The following is an 18,684-nucleotide window of genomic DNA, read 5'->3' as shown; positions in this document are numbered from 1 at the left end:
CAAGCTTCACTTTTTGTTAATTTTGAAATCACCTAGGTGAAGAATGTTAATGCTGGTCACTCAGATCAGATACAGCAATAGTTAAGATGTGGAAACTGTTCACATTTCATATCAAACCTTTATGGCCAGAAGACGAACCTTCACCTCTTTGAGATGGATTTTAATCCAGATACCAATGGTAAGAAGCCAGTGTCCAACCCAGCCACTAATTTTGGAAGCAAAATTATTCCGATTGTGTTTGTGTCTCTTCCTTCCCCTCCGAACAGCTCTATATTTTAGTTTAAATTACTAACCTTAAGATTAACACTCTTAGCTACAGCAGTTTACCTGCATCAAGATGAGATGTAACATTTTAAAATTTTGCATTCCAGAAATGCTATATCTCAAGATGTAGCCACCGTTTTCTCAAATTTCCTTTCTAATATTTACCATCAGAAACACACAGTAAAAAATTGTTTGCAGAGACGAGTATTTAAGATATGGCAAACAATTTGCATTTGTTAGCATTTAAAAAAAAATATATATATATAAGCAAACAAATAAATAAGTCCTTACCGTGTTGATTTGTCATTGATTGTGTTTGTTCCTTGCAAGTTAGATAACGGCATCCTGGGGCTTTTCCTTGCAATACCTATCACAGCAAAACAAGTTCTAAGATAGTACTTGATCAGAAAGAAACTAGCAGCAGCGAAAGTGAAGCATGCACGTGTTGCAGCATGCTGCAAGTAGATTAGCAGAAACAACCTGAAGTATTCCTGTAGCACCTCTACAGCTGCAATGCAGAATTACTCCACACAAGGCATGACTATGGTGGGGTGGAATAAGCAATTGCGACAAAAATGGAAAGCCAAAAAGGGTTGCCAAATTATGTCCTGGCACTTGAAGCAATTGTTCAAATCTGCTGTTTTATAACATGTGCCATTGCAAGATTTTACTTCTTTTCCCAAGAGTGTTAGATCACAGCCAGAACCTTTAGATACTTAGTGCCTAACCTATAGAATGCACAGGCCAAAAGGCAGGGAGCTGAACAAGCATCACAAATACATATAAAAAAGAATATTGGTCAATGAGGCTACAAGACCAGAAGCAAGGGAAGCAGCAAAAATATTTAGGAAGCATTACAGATCCACCATTTATCAATTCTGCCAACAGAAACCATGACTCCAGAGTGAACAGAAGGGAACTTATTTAATCATATTCTCTGCTATCTCACCTCAAATTTCACTGGTACCCCACAAAACCCACTTGACAGAGCAGGCATAAAAGCTCAGATACACAAAGCCACAAAAGATGCCATGTTCCAAAATTGTTACATTGGAACTATTAACTAGCCCAACTGACCAAGATCAAACCAAATTAGTGAATAAAAATACCATACTATTCTTGGCCAACAATTCTGGCTACCAATTTAATGCAATATTTTATTGTACAACCTTTACTTGAGGTACTGAACTTTTGTGTTTGAAGAGGAAATGTTTTGAAACCCATTCAGCATCAAAACACTCAAGAGCGAGTTTGGCATCCAGCTTTGTTCAAATTCAAATTAATGCTTTCTGGACAAACTTCAAAAGAAGCTGCCTTACAATTAGGGGGGGAAAAAGATCAAACAGGAGGCAATCTCTTCCCACTAATGAACACATAGTCACCCCTTCCCATGACAAATACATGGCTATCCTTCCTAATAATTAACACAGGCCCATTCCTCCCCACAAATAAGGATGTTATCCAACATAAAACATACCTCCTTGGGTATGTAGATATGTGGGCAGTGTAACCTTCTCAACTGGGACTTGGGAATTTATTTTAATTTTCAAGAACTCTGGATCTGTACAAATATGATTTACTTGAGATTAACAAGACAGACAATGTGCTACATGAAAACAGAGCTTACCTATGCAACCGTACTTAGCTTAGTTCTAGGAAATCATGACTGGATTTTGAGAAGTTAACACTTCACCTGCTGACTGTGGCATCCAAATATCTATTGTATACATAATTTTCACATTCCATCAAGGTTTTGGACCAGACTGAGCGGAAATTTTTTTAAATGACACTGAAACTTTAAACTCATACAATGTTTTACTATTTTTGTCTCATGTTTAAATATTAGTCATAAGAGTTTTCAATGAAATTTAATTAACAGTAAAACAAACTTCAAGCCCTGATCCTACCAGAATGGGAAAGCAGCATTCTGGACTGCAAGGAAACCAATCTAGAAAACATACAGCTGATTAGATAAATAAAAAACAAAGTATAATGGAGGAAGGAAACAGGGGATTCGGACAGTAGACGGGGGCCTGCCACATTCCAAAAAGAGGAGCCAATCACTTCACACCCGTCATTTCCTCAATTTTTGTTTTCATACACAAGAACTGAGGTGCGGTGATACTGGTGCTATCTGTCTAGAATTAAAAGAGTCAGCTGAAATTATTAGTGCTCAAGCAGGGAGATCAGCTTAGGTCATGCAGAACTAGTGTTAGTCACCATACAGGAAGGAGAGCTGGGAAATGGACACAGGACATCGAGGCCAACACCATTCACTCTATCAGCAAAGCCAAAGAACTGTGGGATGTATATTCACACTACTTTTGAGAATACAGGGCAAAGATATGGGAAAATAATCTGAAATTGTATTTTGAGGTTTACACACTTAGAAAGTTTACTGAAGACTTCTGGTAAAGAAGTCACAACCTGTTTCTCATTTCATCCTCTGCAAGCCATTTGGAGTACATAAGAAACTTGGATTATTTATCCTCAGTTTTTCTTTTAAAATACATCATTTGCCTTCTTTATTAAAGTGTGTGGTTTAGAAACCACAAACATCCCAGAATCCTTTGGTGGTGTTTGGCTTCAAGTCAGTGGTCTTCATTACCCACTGTGAGCAGCTGGTGAGGCCACAAGTACCCGGTTGGATCGTGTTCAAATACTGTCCAGCATTGCGCTCCTACGCCCTCACATTGGCAAAATTCAAAGTGTTAGCCTCAGTTAGTTGGCAAGATCAGTAACAATTTTTAAAATATATATATAATATATATATATAAGTTAATGAAGACCACTAGCCCTGAGTGAATGCTCTTGGACTCCCATTTCCTGTGGGTAAGTGGAATGTCAGAGAATATTGCTAGATTTGGAGCCTTACTGTACTTCTCCTCCTTGCACCTCTGGAGAATCTCTAAACTCCTCTGATGGACTGGGTGATGCAGAAAGCTAAAACTATCGACACTTTTCAAAACCGAGAATGGAACAGCATCATCATGCCCTTGGGAAGCAAAATGAAAACAAAAGAAAAAATACAAAATACAAGATAGAGATATTTATAACAGACAGGAATCTGAAAGACTGAGAAACTTCTACAAGAATTCAAATATCACAATTACAGTGAAGCACATCTGTTCTATTTTGTTGTTAGAAAGAGACTATTTTGCTATCTAATTTAGTGATAGAGTTAAATCTCTAATGAACTGCAGAAAGCCTCTATGCACTTCACTGTCGGAGAAAGGCAGTTTAAGAGAAAGGCAGAATTTACATACTGTGGCTATGGACTATCTATTTAAGAAAATCAGCACTAATCAAAATACTACTAACAATGGAATGTACGAGTCAACTTGTTTTTAGTAATGTAGCTGAGAAAGCAGAGACAAAAAAAAATACACTTTCCATCTAGGTTAATAGGCACTTTATAAACCAACCCCCTGCATTAAGTTATCAAAATTATAACAGCCATTTCTCTGAAGACAGGTCTAAAAAAAAACACTTGAAATTTTAAAATTAAACTGCTACTGCCCCAATTTTTGTCTACTGATCGTCATCACCACCAGAATGTCTCACCTAAACCTGATGAAATAGCTTAAATTAAGATGGTGGATCAACAAAGCAATAAGCTGCTGAATTACATAGCCGGAACAGCGGTGCATGTGTGCTGTGGATAGGAGCAAGCTCAAATGTGACACCTCTCACAGCTGAAGAGTCTACCAAAACTCATCATCTGGGCTTGTACATAAAGAATGGCTACTTGGGTGAGTTTACAGAGGGCTGCTGATGCTCATGGCACTGTATTTCCAAATGTAACTCAGCCTCTTCAGGGGAGAGGTGGAAGAAAGGAAAGATAAATTATGTAATGTACAATGAAAACCTAATAAGACTGCTTTTCAATGACACCTAATAGTCTACCATCTACATGTTAAATGCATACATTTCAAACTAGGACTCTAGTTTTTTTTTCTTCAGTAGCTTCTAATTACTGGAACTGTATGGTTATTCATAAGGAAAAGCACTGAATCCGTCAGTTTTCACAAAGGTTTCTTACTTTGCTGATCTTAAGCACAGAGGAGGTGGAAGAAATAGAGGTTATTCTACATAAAGCTGAAGATATAAAGAGCGGTGTTCTACTTCTGCAGAGCAAGGCTGTACTAGACAGAGTATTCAGAGTGCGGACCTGCTGCCATAGCATGATGATGCGTCTTTCTATAAAACAAATGCATCTTCCCAGCTCTAGAAGGGCAGAAGTGCACTGATTAAAGTGAGAAATAGTAAACGAAAGCCTACATAAACCATCATACCGATGCAATGGCATCCAATTGCAATAAACGTTAAATTGCTCACAAACTGTGACTTACAGAAATAGGTCAATCTCGGATTGCAAAAATTCTAAGGTCTGACAGGGGACATGTTCAAAAATATCACAGTAAATGCCTCTGGACCGAGAAAATGAATTTAAATGCTGTAAAGTCAGGTTTTCCACCACTAGGTGGGGTTTGATCTTTATGGGACTTGAACGGTTAGATTAGTTCAGGTTCAGGGGCAGTATAGCCAGAAGTCACCCTTATATCATGGTTTATGTTGCAAGAGACATGCATCACCCAGTTTCCGTAAGCCAACCAATGTAATTTAAAACTTGATACCTGTCTTTGCATCCTCTCTCAATGTATTTTATGATGGCTTATTTGTGAAGTGGCATAGCAGAGTAGTCTAAGTGGTATTCTATATTACAGAGAATATGCCATCACTTGGGAAAATAATTATGTGCAGTACAAATCCGGTGTATTTCTACATTTATCATTTGCAGCGTGATATGCTGCAGAAGCAACATAATTTTGCATAGTCCCCAAAGCAGTAAAAATGCCAGTCTCTAACATTAAATCAAATCATTGCCCTAGTCTTGTCTGAGGGCAAGGTACATGTCTCTCTAAGCAACTACAGTGAGACTCCATAGTCTTAAGAATTTAAACCAGGTATCAAAACGATCTGTGGCATTCCTCATGGTGACACTCTCAGTAACTCACTGGTCAATTCAACAGTACTTGAGTTTAAGGGATGCACCAAAGTCAGACACTGTCCAGTACAATGGAGGAATAGCAGCCTACAATAAATCACTCCAATCACTATTTCCTCAGCTGATGAAACTTAAAAACCCACAAATCAGAGAGCCAAATCAGCTGCCAAATGCTTTATTAATATTTAAGTATACTCCCTGGTATCTAGTTTGGCATTAATTCATAGAAAGTTTTCAAAATTGCAATTCTTTTAGTAAGTTGGTCAGTTTATATACACAGAATTTCTGTTTAATCAGTAACAAACTCTCCCATGACCAATTAGGCATACGCCCAGGGTGATACTGAGCCATACAGACCAGGAAGGTCCCAGGTTCGATCCCTTCTGTGCTGAGTTAGCTCTCAGTTGCAGTGATGAGGCTAATAAAATTAATCTGAGAGAGAATCCTGGGTTAGGAACGAGAAAAATAATATCGTGATCCATGCTGGAAAGTACATAGCCAACTGGACAGGATTAGGATCAGCTTCAGTTGCTATTCCCTCCCCGCCCTGAATAGTTTGCTAATGCGCATTGTTTGAGTTTTACGTGAATGGTCACTTAGGTGAGATACCTGATGGATCACTGACAATCAACGACGTCAGTCAAGAAGGGATAAAAATGGACTGAGAGGAAAATGGTGAAAAATGATTACAAATTTTTCTTCAAAACGCATCTCCAAAAAAAAACGTTCTTTTCTGGAGTAGGAAGAAAGAATTTCATATATAGCCGCACTGCCCAATTTAAGCAGTAAAAGCCAGGTTATCTCACATCAGATCTGGGAGTTTCCCACCTTGAGGGTCATTACTTACTAGAAGCAGTGCTGATTGAAAACCCAGTGTTATATCTAGCAGTATCAAACTCATCCAGCTGAAATCAACTGACTCAAAAGAGACTAGGGACTGAACTGAAGATCTTCTGGTTCCTACTGTTTGAGAAATCTGTGAGGAATAACTTGATATCTGAATAAGCATTTTGTATGAAATTTTCAAAACCGAAAATGGGAATAAATATAATTAAGTAAATACTCCGTGTCTCATGTTTAGGGATGGAGTTTCCTACAAATTATTGTGCGAGATGGTTTAGCAACATTTACTGTCACCTCAGACTTTTGCCTCTTCATTTTTTTCTTTCTCCCCAGATCAAGTTAGTGGGGAGAAGGGTTAAATTTAGAAGACTGAATGATATTGCAGTCTGCATGGCTGCTGAGCATTTCCAAGAGGATGCACTGACATGAACCCCTTGAATTGTCTTTTCATCCAGTAGATGATGAAATCTCTGCTGTAAAGAAGTCGTCTGATGATGCAATCTCATAGTTATTGTCTTGAAATAGAAAAGTATCTTGAATGCCTCAGTACATTTTGGAAAAACTCAATTTGCAATCTTTTTAAAATAGTTTCAAGTATCGAGCATCTATTGGTTCCTTGACACATTCAACAGTTTTTTGTGTCAAACTTGATTGTAGCAGTTTTAGAAAAACAGAACTAATGCCTGCAGTATATATTGAAAAACATTCAATATTCTAACAAGTGAAAAAGACAGTTATACAGACAGATTTACTGCTCCTTGATCCAGAATAGGTTCAAGTGCAGCATTAACACCAACCTGGACTGGTTGGGCCGAATGAACTGTTTCTGTGCCCTATATCAGATATAAGATATTACCCTCTTTTTTTTTAAGAGATACAGCATTGAAACAGGCCCTTCGGCCCACTGAGTCTGTGCCGACCAACAACCACCCATTTATACTAACCCAACAGCAATCCCATATTCCCTAACACCTACCTACACTAGGGGCAATTTACAATGGCCAATTTACCTATCACCTGCAAGTCTTTGGCTGTGGGAGGAAACCGGAGCACCCAGCGAAAACCCATGCGGTCACAGGGAGAACTTGCAAACTCCGCACAGGCAGTACCCAGAATCAAACCCGGGTCCCTGGAGCTGTGAGGCTGCGGTGCTAACCACTGCGCCGCCCCTTCTGGTTTCTGGTTAGATGGGTTAATAGACCAATTGTGCATTTCCAGCTTTTATTTCAGATCTTCAGCATTTGGGTGCTTCTTTTTCAGATTTACACAGTATAGTGATTCTGCCCTTTTGGTACTCATAGAATCATAGCAAGTTTAAGGCACAGAAAGAGGCCACTTGGCCCATCGTGCCTGTGCCGGCCGAAAAACGATCCACCTATTCTAATCCCACCTTCCAGCATTTGGTCCGTAGCCCTGCAGCTAATGGCACTTGAGGTGTACATCCAGACTCCTTTTGAATGAGTTGAGTGTCTCTGCCTCAACTACCCTTTCAGGCACTGAGTTAGAGACCATCACCACCCTCTGGGTTAATAAGTTTTTCCTCATCTCCCCTCTAATTTTTCTACCAATCACTGTATTCTACTGCCTGAACTCCAAATTTAAGTCCTATTAAAACACTGGTTAAGATACTCCTGTAAAATTTCTTTGTGGCATACTAACGGCATTAGTAGAGTCCATTAAGAACTTGTATGGCAATACAATAAGCAGTGCCTTATCAAAAGGAAATTAAAGCATGCAGTGTCTACAGGAATACAAGAAATTTGTGGTCAAAAACCTTCACACCATTATGGACAGATTATGGATTACATTAAATACTAGCTCTGCAAACATCTTCTGCAGAAACCGCCAACACATTTTCCATTCAACTTGAACGTAACAACAAACTAAGGCTAGTGCTTCACTACTAACTGTGCCCAACGATTGAATGCACGGCAGTGTCCACACTGTCCCTTACCGTGTTTCTTCTCAACATAGCGTTTTCCTGCCTCTCGGAAAGCCACAGCTGCTCGGAAGTAGGACCTCAGCATTGCCCAGCGGAAGACAGCCACTGGGTCAATGCCAATCAGACTGCAGATGAAGGCGTTCTTACTGCTTTTCAGAAGTGCAACAATGTCAGGACGCATGTGGTCCGTGTTCTTTTCTCGAAAGTCCTACACCAACATACATTTACAAGGAAGCTATAATGAATGAACATATTTTTGTTTTGAAATTCTTCTTTACAATAATTCAATTAATTTTTTTTATTCAAAGTAATTTACACCTACCGCCACCCTCCACCCCTTCACCAATTTTCAGTCTCCTATCGTAGCGACACTGACTCATGCAGACACACAGTTCCACTGGGACCTACAGGCCTCTGGCAACTCCTCCAATCCCCTATTCTTTCCAGGAACACAGGAACAAGAGACGACCATTCAATCACTCGAGCTTTTCTGCCACTCAATTTGATTATTGCTGATCGGAACCTCAACTTCATTTACGTACCTTGGTTCCTTATCTCTCAACACCTTTGCCTAACAAAATCCATTAATCACAGTTCTTGAATTTTTAATTGACCCCAAACTCAACAGCTTTTTGGGAAAGAGATTTTCTACTACCCTATATGTGATGTGCTCACCAACATCACCCAGAATGGCCTAGCTCTAACTTTAAGATTAAAACACATTGTTCCACAAGAAGAAAGAGTTTCTTTCCTATCAAAAGTAACAATCCTATAGTATCTATCCCATCAAAACCGTTAATCATCTTGAACACTTCAATTTGATCATCCCTTAACGTTCTATACTCAAGGGACTAGCCTATCTATCCAACGATCCTCATAATTTAATCCTTTTAGCCCTTGTACCTTCCTGGTGAATCTCTGCTCTACCTGATCCAAAGCTGATACATCCTTCCTGGGGTGAAGTGCTAAGAACTGAAGGCAGTCTTCAGAAGATCGATGGACAGAAAGGGTTAGTTTACCACAGAGGGTATTACAGGCTTTCACCATAGAAAGCATCACATGCAATCTGATTATGTCTTCCTGTAGCATCAACACACCCACATTTCAGCAACAGCTACTGGATTATGATCAGGAGCTGCAATGTTGCTTACGTTTGTCCCTCCCTAACCACGGGCATCATGGCTTTCCAGTTGAAATCTGCTAACTCAGTACTGACTAGGGATTGAATCCATGATTTTTCCTGCTCTGTATGAGTTAGTTGCACAGCACCAAGTACATTTTTGCTATAACACTCGATCACGTAGATGGTCTGTGGCCCCCTCCATTATCTATTCAATATTCTTCTCCATCAATGGATGCTGATTTATTAAACAGCACAGACCTTCATTTGGTACTTGACTTTCCCTGCGTAGTGTTTTATGATAAAGGCTTGCTCCATCACTGCCGGGAACTCTATATAATTGTTCCCTTCATACTGTCGCTTGAATTTGTCCAGCAGCGTCTGATTTGTTGCCTGTGGAAAACTGAATTGAAAGAAAAACAATTATACACAAAGTTCAGACACAGCGATTATCATCAGCACTGAAACTTTTGGGATCTAGTTAACCTAGTCACTCCATAACCTTCATAGAAGAATCATTTATACATCACCACCAGCTACTTTGACAGAACTTGGATGGACAGACCTTGGCCTTGGCCCGTGCTGTGAGCTGATCTCACCTGGAGTGGGACTGTAATCAGCATTAGTGTCCTAGATTATAAAGGGAAGAGGAAGGGGAAAACAAAAGTCAACCAGAATTGTCTGATGGCTATCAGACACCATCCTTTCAGCTTAGCTCAGCTGGGTAGCACTCGTATCCAATCCGGTTGTCGATTCAAGTTCTAGTCCAGGATTTGAGCACATAATCTAAACTGACACTCAGATTTGACATGCTTTTCATGACAGTAAATCGAGGTCCCATCTGCCTGTTCCTAGGGAAAAGCCCACAGTACTATTGGAAGAGCACCAAGTAACTGGACAATCACCCAACTGCTATTTAGGAAATTGTTGTGTATAAACCGGATGTCACGTGAGTCACGCAATAGTATTATTGCTTTCAATTAATTAATTACAAAGCCCTTTCAAACATTTATGAGATGTCATAAGATACTGTACAGATTAAGTCTTTCTTTAAAGCACCAGATTTGTTGCAATAAGAACAGAAAATGTTAGAACTATAGAAAGGTAAATCAGTTGAGTTCTGATGAAAGGTCCCCACCTAAAGCTTTAACCTTTATTTATCTTTATCGATGCGGGTTCTCTTTCAGAATTCTAGCTTTTCCATGTTTTTATCACTTGTTGAAGGTAATGAAATTGTTGCATAAGATAGTCAAGTTAAGCCTGTCAAGTCAAGTTATCCTAGAAGTGCTGGTTGTCCAAGGGTTAGGTTTATGGTTCACTGTCAGTACAGGTCACTGCTGCATCTGGGTGGTCTCAATCATCCAGGTCTCATAACTGGAGCAGCATGGTCCAGGACCTGTAGCAATCTCAGGCCAGTAGTTCACTACCTGCTGGGCAGGAATGTACGTGATCACAACTACTAACTTCTCCACTTGAATATCTATTTAACCTTGTGGCCCGATAAATGAGAAAGTTGCTGCTAATTATTCATACATGGGTAAAATTAATTACAGCTCTAACAGGCAGATTATGTTTCTGTTATGAGAGTAAAGCTTATTTTCATCAGGGATTAAGCAAGAGTCACATTCTGGTTCTGATTTGCACTTGATTCAACACTATATAAACCAACTCAGATTGAAGTGGGCTGCACTGACCAGTTTACGGTATTTAATATTCTTTGTGAATAAGCTGTGGTTACCTGAAATAGTAACATTACTGCCTCTCATTATTACTCCTGTACAAACTACTGAAGAAACCAAAGGAGGCAGCATCATGCCCCTCAATCTCAAAATGCCCATCACAGACACCAGAAAAAACAGCGGGTTAACAGACAGAATCACGAACAACCAAAATAGCTTGTCCAGAACTTTGCAATGACAGCCTTAGTCACATTGAAATGATTCATAAAATCCATCACTATGTCAAAGTCAACACTGCAGGTAGCAGTCTGATGGTGCAAATTCAGGACAAGATCTTATTTATAGTGTATCCCAGAGAGAACAAAATCACATGGTTACTGCAAGAATGTTATTGTCTTAAACAGCCAACATCCCTACGGCCCCACACATCTGGAAAGCTGATTCATTTCCAGCTACGTCACACACGCTTAGTTAGTGGTACCAATATATTAGAAAAAAATAAAATCAAATGTAAGCCAATTCTCATCTTGCACGACGGTCTTCCGGCTGCTTTTATATCAGGTCAGAATTAACTTGGATTCCAGGAAATCAGTTCCTTGTGTTTAGAACTGCTATGTCTTTCTCCCTTATATTGTTAGTCGCCTCAAACCAATCTGCTTCAATATTGTACAAAGTGCATTACCTGTGCTGCTCCTAATTCATCAAGAATTGCTCCCATAACTAATGACAAACCTGTAAGCACCAGTACTTCATCTTAGTATTTTACAATGTTCCTTTCAGACATAACCCAAGTTTGGAGGGAATAATCCATGACTGGAATGTTGAGTATTTTTCTTAGTTAATATGGAAAAACTATGAAAACTTCAAATGCACCCTGCCTCCCCCAACAGTACACTTCACAAATTCCAGGGCCAACATCGTACAGGATGAATTTCACACTCAAAACGAGTGAGGGCAAATGAAAGACTGGTAATAAACATTGACAAGATTATGTTGTTTGTGACCAGTTTTAGACACATACAGTAAAATAAGAAAAAAAATTGCTAGGTTTCAACTAAAATCAATCATTCATTCTTGATTAACTCTGCTCACACAAGAATTCTATAGAAGTCTTCTTCTTCTTCTTTGGCTTCCTTGTCTCGAGAGACAATGGGTAAGCGCCTGGAGGTGGTCAGTGGTTTGTGAAGCAATGCCTGGAGTGGCTACAAAGGCCAATTCTAGAGTGACAGACTCTTCCACAGGCGCTGCAGATAAAATTGGTTGTCGGGGCTGTTACACAGTTGGTTCTCTGCTTGCGCTTCTATCTTTTTTCCTGCCAACTGCTAAGTCTCTTCAAATCGCCACACTTTAGCCCCATCTTTATGGCTGCCCGCCAGCTCTGGCGATCGCTGGCAACTGACTCCCACGACTTGTGATCAATATCACAGGACTTCATGTCACGTTTGCAGATGTCTTTGAAGCGGAGACATGGATGGTCGGTGGGTCTGACACCAGTGACGAGCTCGCTGTACAATGTGTCCTTGGGGATCCTGCCATCTTCCATGTGGCTCACATGGCCAAGCCATCTCAAACGCCGCTGGCTCAGTAGGGTGTATATGCTGGGAATGTTGGCTGCCTCGAGGACTTATGTGTTGGAGATACGGTCCTGCCACCTGATGCCAAGGATTCTCCGGAGGCAGCGAAGATGGAATGAATTGAGACGTCGCTCTTGGCTGACATACGTTGTCCAGGCCTCGCTGCCGTAGAGCAAGGTACTGAGGACACAGGCTTGATACACTCGGACTTTTGTGTTCCGTGTCAGTGCCCCATTTTCCCACACTCCCTTGGCCAGTCTGGACATAGCTGTGGAAGCCTTTCCCATGCGCTTATTGATTTCTGCATCGAGAGACAGGTTACTGGTGATAGTTGAGCCTAAGTAGGTGAACTCTTGAACCACTTCCAGAGCGTGGTCGCCGATATTGATGGATGGAGCATTTCTGACATCCTTCCCATGATGTTCGTTTTCTTGAGGCTGATGGTTAGGCCAAATTCGTTGCAGGCAGCCGCAATCCTGTCGATGAGTCTTTGCAGACACTCTTCAGTGTGAGATGTTAATGCAGCATCGTCAGCAAAGAGGAGTTCCCTGATGAGGACTTTCCGTACTTTGGTCTTCGCTCTTTGACGGGCAAGGTTGAACAACCTGCCACCTAATCTTGTGTGGAGGAAAATTCTTTCTTCCGAAGACTTGAACGCACGTGACAGCAACAGGGAGAAGATGATCCCAAACAGCGTAGGTGCGAGAACACAGCCACTCAGGATAGGAAAGGGGTCTATAGAAGTAGCACACTAACAAATGTGGGTAAGTCTCTTAGCTCTGAGCCTAGCGTGCTGCAAGAGAAACCTGCATATTCAAAGTTCAGCAAAGACTGTAACAGAGTTGAAATTAATCAATGGAGCTGTGTTTCGCAAAGAGTTTCGAGAAACACTTTGCAGTTGAGGAGGCCCCGGCTTTAGTTGAATTAACCTTTACCTATCTTGCTGGATCTCAAACAGTTTAAATATAAAAATATTCCACTACACTAGTGTTACTAACATAAGCAATGCCTTGCCTGAGGATCACTTTCTGAAATGTTCCGTCACTGCTGTGGCTGCCATTCCTTACTCAGCGGCGAACTAATATCAAGCTTGAAATGGTGTGGAGCTATCAAGTGTCCCTTTCACTTGTATTAGATGAGAGGATAATCCCATCTCCTAATTGTGTTCTTTTACTTTCTCTTGATTGAGTAAACAGAGGGAACAGTGCCAGATTACAGCTCAGGAAACATCCCACAGCCCAACAGGCTGATAGCAAAGGCACAGAGCAGGTAAATCAAGTGCCAAATGTGAGGAGGAGCATTTAAAGTGTAAGTGGCCTCAATAATACCATAGCCAATTATACCACAGCTAGCCAAAGAACAGTCACCTAAGCTAAGGTTTTATTAGCAAGAGTAAACTGCCTACTTAGGCAAACATTTTTTTAGTTCTATCTTTAAACAAAGCCCAAGATTTACCCACAAATAAAGAAATACTTTATCTCAAGAGATATCATTTAAGCCTTGTAATCTCCCGCGACAAATGAAAAGCCACATGAGTTGAGGCAAAATTTTTTGGGTATGATCTCAGATCAATGTTTTTCCTCCTCCCTGCATCCACACAGCATTGAAATGACAACTCATCATAAACATCCGACTCTTATCTCAAACTTGCCCAACAGGCCTTTACTGCCCTCAGACTTTTGTTTCTCCTACAATTTGAAAGCATTTCACAACTACCACTTTTTGATTTCATGCATTGCCTGCCCTATTCTTTTCAAACTTGATGTTGCTACGAGGAGAGGTTGGAAAAACTTAGATTGTTTTCACTGGAACGACGGAGGTGGAGGGGCGACATGATAGAGGTTCACAAAGTTATGAGCGGCATGGACAGAGTGGATAGTCAGAAGCGTTTTCCCCAGGGTGGAAGAGTCAGTTACTAGGGGACATAGGTTTAAGGTGCGAGGGGCAAAGTTTAGAGGGGATGTGCGAGGCAAGTTTTTTTTTTACACAGAGGGTGCTGAGTGCCTGGAACTTGCTGCCAGGGGAGGTGGTGGAAGTAGCGCAGGCTTGGAGGGCCGAACGGCCTGTTCCTGTGCTGTACTGTTCTTTGTTCCTGTGCTGTACTGTTCTTTGTTCTTTGCCAGGACACTGTGGAGAACCGAAATAAAAACAAGAAATACTGGAAATATTCAGCAGGTCTGGCAGCATCTGTAGAAAGAGAAGCAGAGTTAACGTTTCAGGTCAATGACCCTTCATCAGAACTGTGGAGAACCCTTTGTTCTGTTTCAAATCAGTGCCCTTCACCTCGATTTCTCAAAATAAAATGGAGTCGAGCGGCTCAATCACGAAAGCATCGAGCTCTACAAGACCTGTGTATAGTTGATAAATTCTGATGCCTCGTTCTGCACAGCCCCAGGTCCACTCAGCCTCCATTTCATGGAATCTCCCACACTCTAGTCTCAAACCCACTACCAGCCTCCAGACCACTCAGCCCTTGGCCCACATCCAGCCTCCACTAATGCAAATCACCAAAGAATTCCAGTACTAGGGTTTCCACCACCCATAATTGTATTTTTTTTAAATATAAAAGTATTAACTTATTGAAAGCTTCCAAAATTCACTAGTCATTGCTTAATGTTGTACTTGTCCTTCACATGATCACAGCAGTTCACTGCGAAACAGCATACACTGATAGAGAATCACGCTTACCTGGAAGTAAATACAGGGTAGTCTAACTGAAGGATTGAGTAGAATCAAAAACTGTGAAAGCAAAGGTTTATTATTGTCACCTAAACTTAGACCTGAAACTGTTCTGATAAATGGGACATCCACCAATTAAAAGGATAAGCCTGGAAATTAGAGTCAGGAATATTGCTGTACAAACAACGCTCTCTCATCAAGTTATTCACTCCTTTAATTTATGAGAGGAATTAACCAGTTTAATTTATAGGAGTGAACATCTCCATTGTATCGTGAACAGAGCAATTTGAAAATAACGCACTCACATGGAACATCACTCACTCCAGGCTATACTAGTTTGTTCTAAGTACTCACTTGCACTCCTCATCCAGTAGGTGAAGTAAGCCTGTGGGTTTCTTGCTGATGAGGTTAATGCAACCACTGTTGTCTATATAATCAATGTTGTGCCAACTAATGCCTTCTGCCATGTACTCCTCCTGTAGGACAAAAATTCAATTAAGGTAAGAGAAGTACAAAATTCAGAAACCAAATTACTAGGGAATTATTAGTCTATGAAAAATGCAGGATGTGTTCATTTTCTACAGCCTTTCCATCATGCACCTCTGATGCAGGGTGGGCACGTACTGACACCCCAAATTCTGTCATATAACCTGGACAGCTGGGGGTATCCATCAATGTTAATCCCTGTCCCATCCAAATATATAGTGCATTGCTTCACCCGTGGCACTACCCAAGGGGAAAAGTCAACCTAGGAGAAGCCAAAAGAGAGAAACAGACAATAACCTTTCGGGTGGAGAGCAGGTAGTTATGCAGGAAGGAGCCTGCGGTGAGTGGGGACGACGTGTGAGAAATGCATTTTCTCTTGGAAAGTAAAGAAAGGTTAAAGATAGGTGGTAATGCGAGAGGATAGATATGTCAGGACAGTGACGTTGGGACTGCAGGGCTATATGAAAAAAGACACAGGCCACGGAACTCTGCATTTTGGACTCTGATGTCCAAAAAAAGGAATGAGTGATACAAAACAAAAAGATTTGGGAAATCCTTTATGTTTCAAATCAGTAAGTATGTTGCTTGCCTTCAATCCCAGGTTAGTCAGCTGTTTGCAGGGCCAAGCTTCCTGTTTATGGGCAAGTTCATGTACGAAGTAATTATGGCTTTGGGCTACTATTACTCATCAGTGTCAAATACAGTCCATGATGCACCTGCTGAGTGCAAAAGGAGCTACATAAAATGTAAAACTCAGAATCCATAAGTACAAGTAACAAACAACATTGTATAATTTAAGAGAGGAAAGTTTCTGGTAACTTACTATAAACTCTGATATATAGGTTTCATTTATGTTTATTTTGTTCTGTATATTCCGTTAGCACACTCAAAGCACTTGGTTTTGGGAGCCTGGGTTTGCTCCATGCCTGCTCTGCCATTAAATCTCAACATCCAAATTTTCAACAAATTTTTAGCTCCTAAATCTCTGCATTAACTTCAAAATAATTATTTACAAAGTCTGTTTTTTCAGATCCTTTCTTGGTCTTGCCTCACCTTAACTGAGCTGTATGTTTCTTTTTTAGTCATTCGAGGAATGTGGGCGTCACTAGCTAGACCAACGTTTGCTGCCCATCCCTAATTGCCCTCGAGAAGGTGGTGGTGAGCGACCTTCTTGAACCGCAACAGTCCTTGGGGTGCTGGCACACTGACGGTGCTGTTAGAAAGGGAGTTCTAGGATTTTGACCCAGCGACAGTGAAGGAAGGACAGTATACTTCCAAGTCAGAATCGTGTGTGGCTTGGAGGGGAACTTGCAGGTGGTGGTGTTCCCATGCATCTGCTGCCCTGTCCTTCTCGGTGGTAGAGGCCGTGGGTTTGGCAGGTGCTGTTGAAAGAGCCTTAGTGAGTTGCTGCAGTGCATCTTTTAGATGGTACATGCTACTGCCACTGTGCATCAGTGGTGGAGGGAGTGAATGTTGAAGGTGGTAGATGGGGTGCCAATCAAGTGGGCTGCTTTGTCCTTGATGGTGCCGGGTTCCTTGAGTGTTGTTGGAGCTGCACCCATCCAGGCAAGTGGAGAGCATTCCATCACACTCCTGACTTGTACCTTGTAGATGGTGGACAGGCACTGGGGAGTCAGGTGGTGGGTTACTCGCCGCAGAATTCCTAGCTTCTGGCCTGCTCTTGTAGCCACAGTATTTATGTGGCTGGTCCAGTTCAGTTTCTGGTCAATGGTGACCCCTAGGATGTTGATAGTGGGGGATTCATTGCCTGGCACCTGCGTGGCACGAATGCTACTTGCCACTTATCAGCCCAAGCCTGGATATTGTCCAGGTCTTGCTGCATTTCTAGACAGACTGCTTCAGTATCTAAGGAGTCGCGAATGGTGCTGAACACTGCAATCATCAGCGAACATCCCCACTTCTGACCTGATTGAAGGAAGGCCACTGATGAAGCAGCTGAAGATGGTTAAGCCTAGGATACTACCCTGAGGAACTCCTGCAGTGATGTCCTGGAGCTGAGATGATTGACCTCCAACAACCACAACCATCTTCCTTTGTGCTAGGTATGATTCCAACCACCAGAGAGTTTTCTCCCCGATTCCCACTGACTCCAGTTTTGTGATGGCTCCTTGATGCTGTACTGGGTCAAATGCTTCCTTGATATCAAAGGCAGTCAATCTCATCTCACCTCACCTCTGGAGTTCAGCTCTTTTGTCCATGTTTGGACCAAGGCTGTGATGAGGTCAGGAGCTGAGTGGCCCTGGCGGAACCCAAACTGAGCCTCAGTTTGCAGGTTATTGCTGAGCAAGTGCCGTTTGACAACCGTTCTTTGCTGATGACCGGGAGTAGACTGATAGGGCAGTAATTTGCCAGATCGGATTTATCCTGCTCTTGGTGCACAGGACATATTTGGGCAATTTTTCACATTGCCGGGTAGATTCATCTCAGTCACATCCTCTGAATCCGGAATGTGCTCTCCACCTCTCTCCCTGCTGCACCAATGATGGTTCATAGTTTGGCCAGTAGCCTACCCCCCACGACTTCCCTTTGGAACTATCCTCCAAAGCTACCTCCCCTTACCACCTTTCTACCAATAGAAGTTCTACTTAAGAACCTGCATGCTTTTCCTGAGGTGTTTTAAGGGGTTTTTCCCATGGGACTTGTGTTACAAGATGCAAGCTAGAGCATGGCTATCCGACCCGAACCTGACGGGACCCGACATGTGTTGGGTTCGGCTCGGGTTGCTCTTTGGGGTCCGGCATTCGGGCTCGGGTCGGGTCGGACACTCTCCAGCACCACCTCCGGTAAGTGGCTCCAATGTTAATGTACCCTTTGGACTCGAAAGCTTGTTTAGTTACAGTTTTTTTAAGCTTGTGCAGATAAGCAACAAAGTGAAAAACGGAAGCTAGGTTAACTGATGTTTGGGTCAGGTGTGGGAAATATGAAAGGACTCGGGCTAGGTCGGATGTGGTTCTGTTGGGCTCGGGTCGGGTTTCATTTGCAGACCCGAGCCAGCCTTTAACGCAAGCTGTTATTGTTGAAAATCATCAACAATAGCACGTTGAAAATCTTGCCACTTTGGTGGAGTG

The 18,684-nt window shown here is 41.7% G+C and overlaps 1 protein-coding gene across 5 annotated transcripts in view; it reads right to left on the bottom strand.

Annotated features, from left to right (window-relative positions):
• myo9aa (myosin IXAa) overlaps nt 1-18,684 on the bottom strand; it is a 342,332-nt gene that overhangs the window by 111,382 nt on the left and 212,266 nt on the right. For 4 of the 5 annotated variants that reach the window (XM_068015624.1, XM_068015628.1, XM_068015625.1 and 1 more), the window contains 5 exons: nt 15,464-15,585; nt 9,439-9,580; nt 8,070-8,265; nt 3,140-3,259; nt 556-631 (listed from right to left, as the gene is read on the bottom strand). In XM_068015624.1, coding sequence (XP_067871725.1) covers nt 556-631; nt 3,140-3,259; nt 8,070-8,265; nt 9,439-9,580; nt 15,464-15,585 — 656 coding nt within the window. The remainder of the gene's footprint in view (nt 1-555; nt 632-3,139; nt 3,260-8,069; nt 8,266-9,438; nt 9,581-15,463; nt 15,586-18,684) is intronic. The other variant, XM_068015627.1, reaches the window with a different exon arrangement.

Source organism: Heterodontus francisci, chromosome 35 (genome assembly GCF_036365525.1).
Source record: "Heterodontus francisci isolate sHetFra1 chromosome 35, sHetFra1.hap1, whole genome shotgun sequence".
NCBI classification, from domain to species: domain Eukaryota; kingdom Metazoa; phylum Chordata; class Chondrichthyes; order Heterodontiformes; family Heterodontidae; genus Heterodontus; species Heterodontus francisci.
Note: the sequence above shows the minus strand (reverse complement) of the source record. Positions and strands in the feature narration are given on the sequence as shown.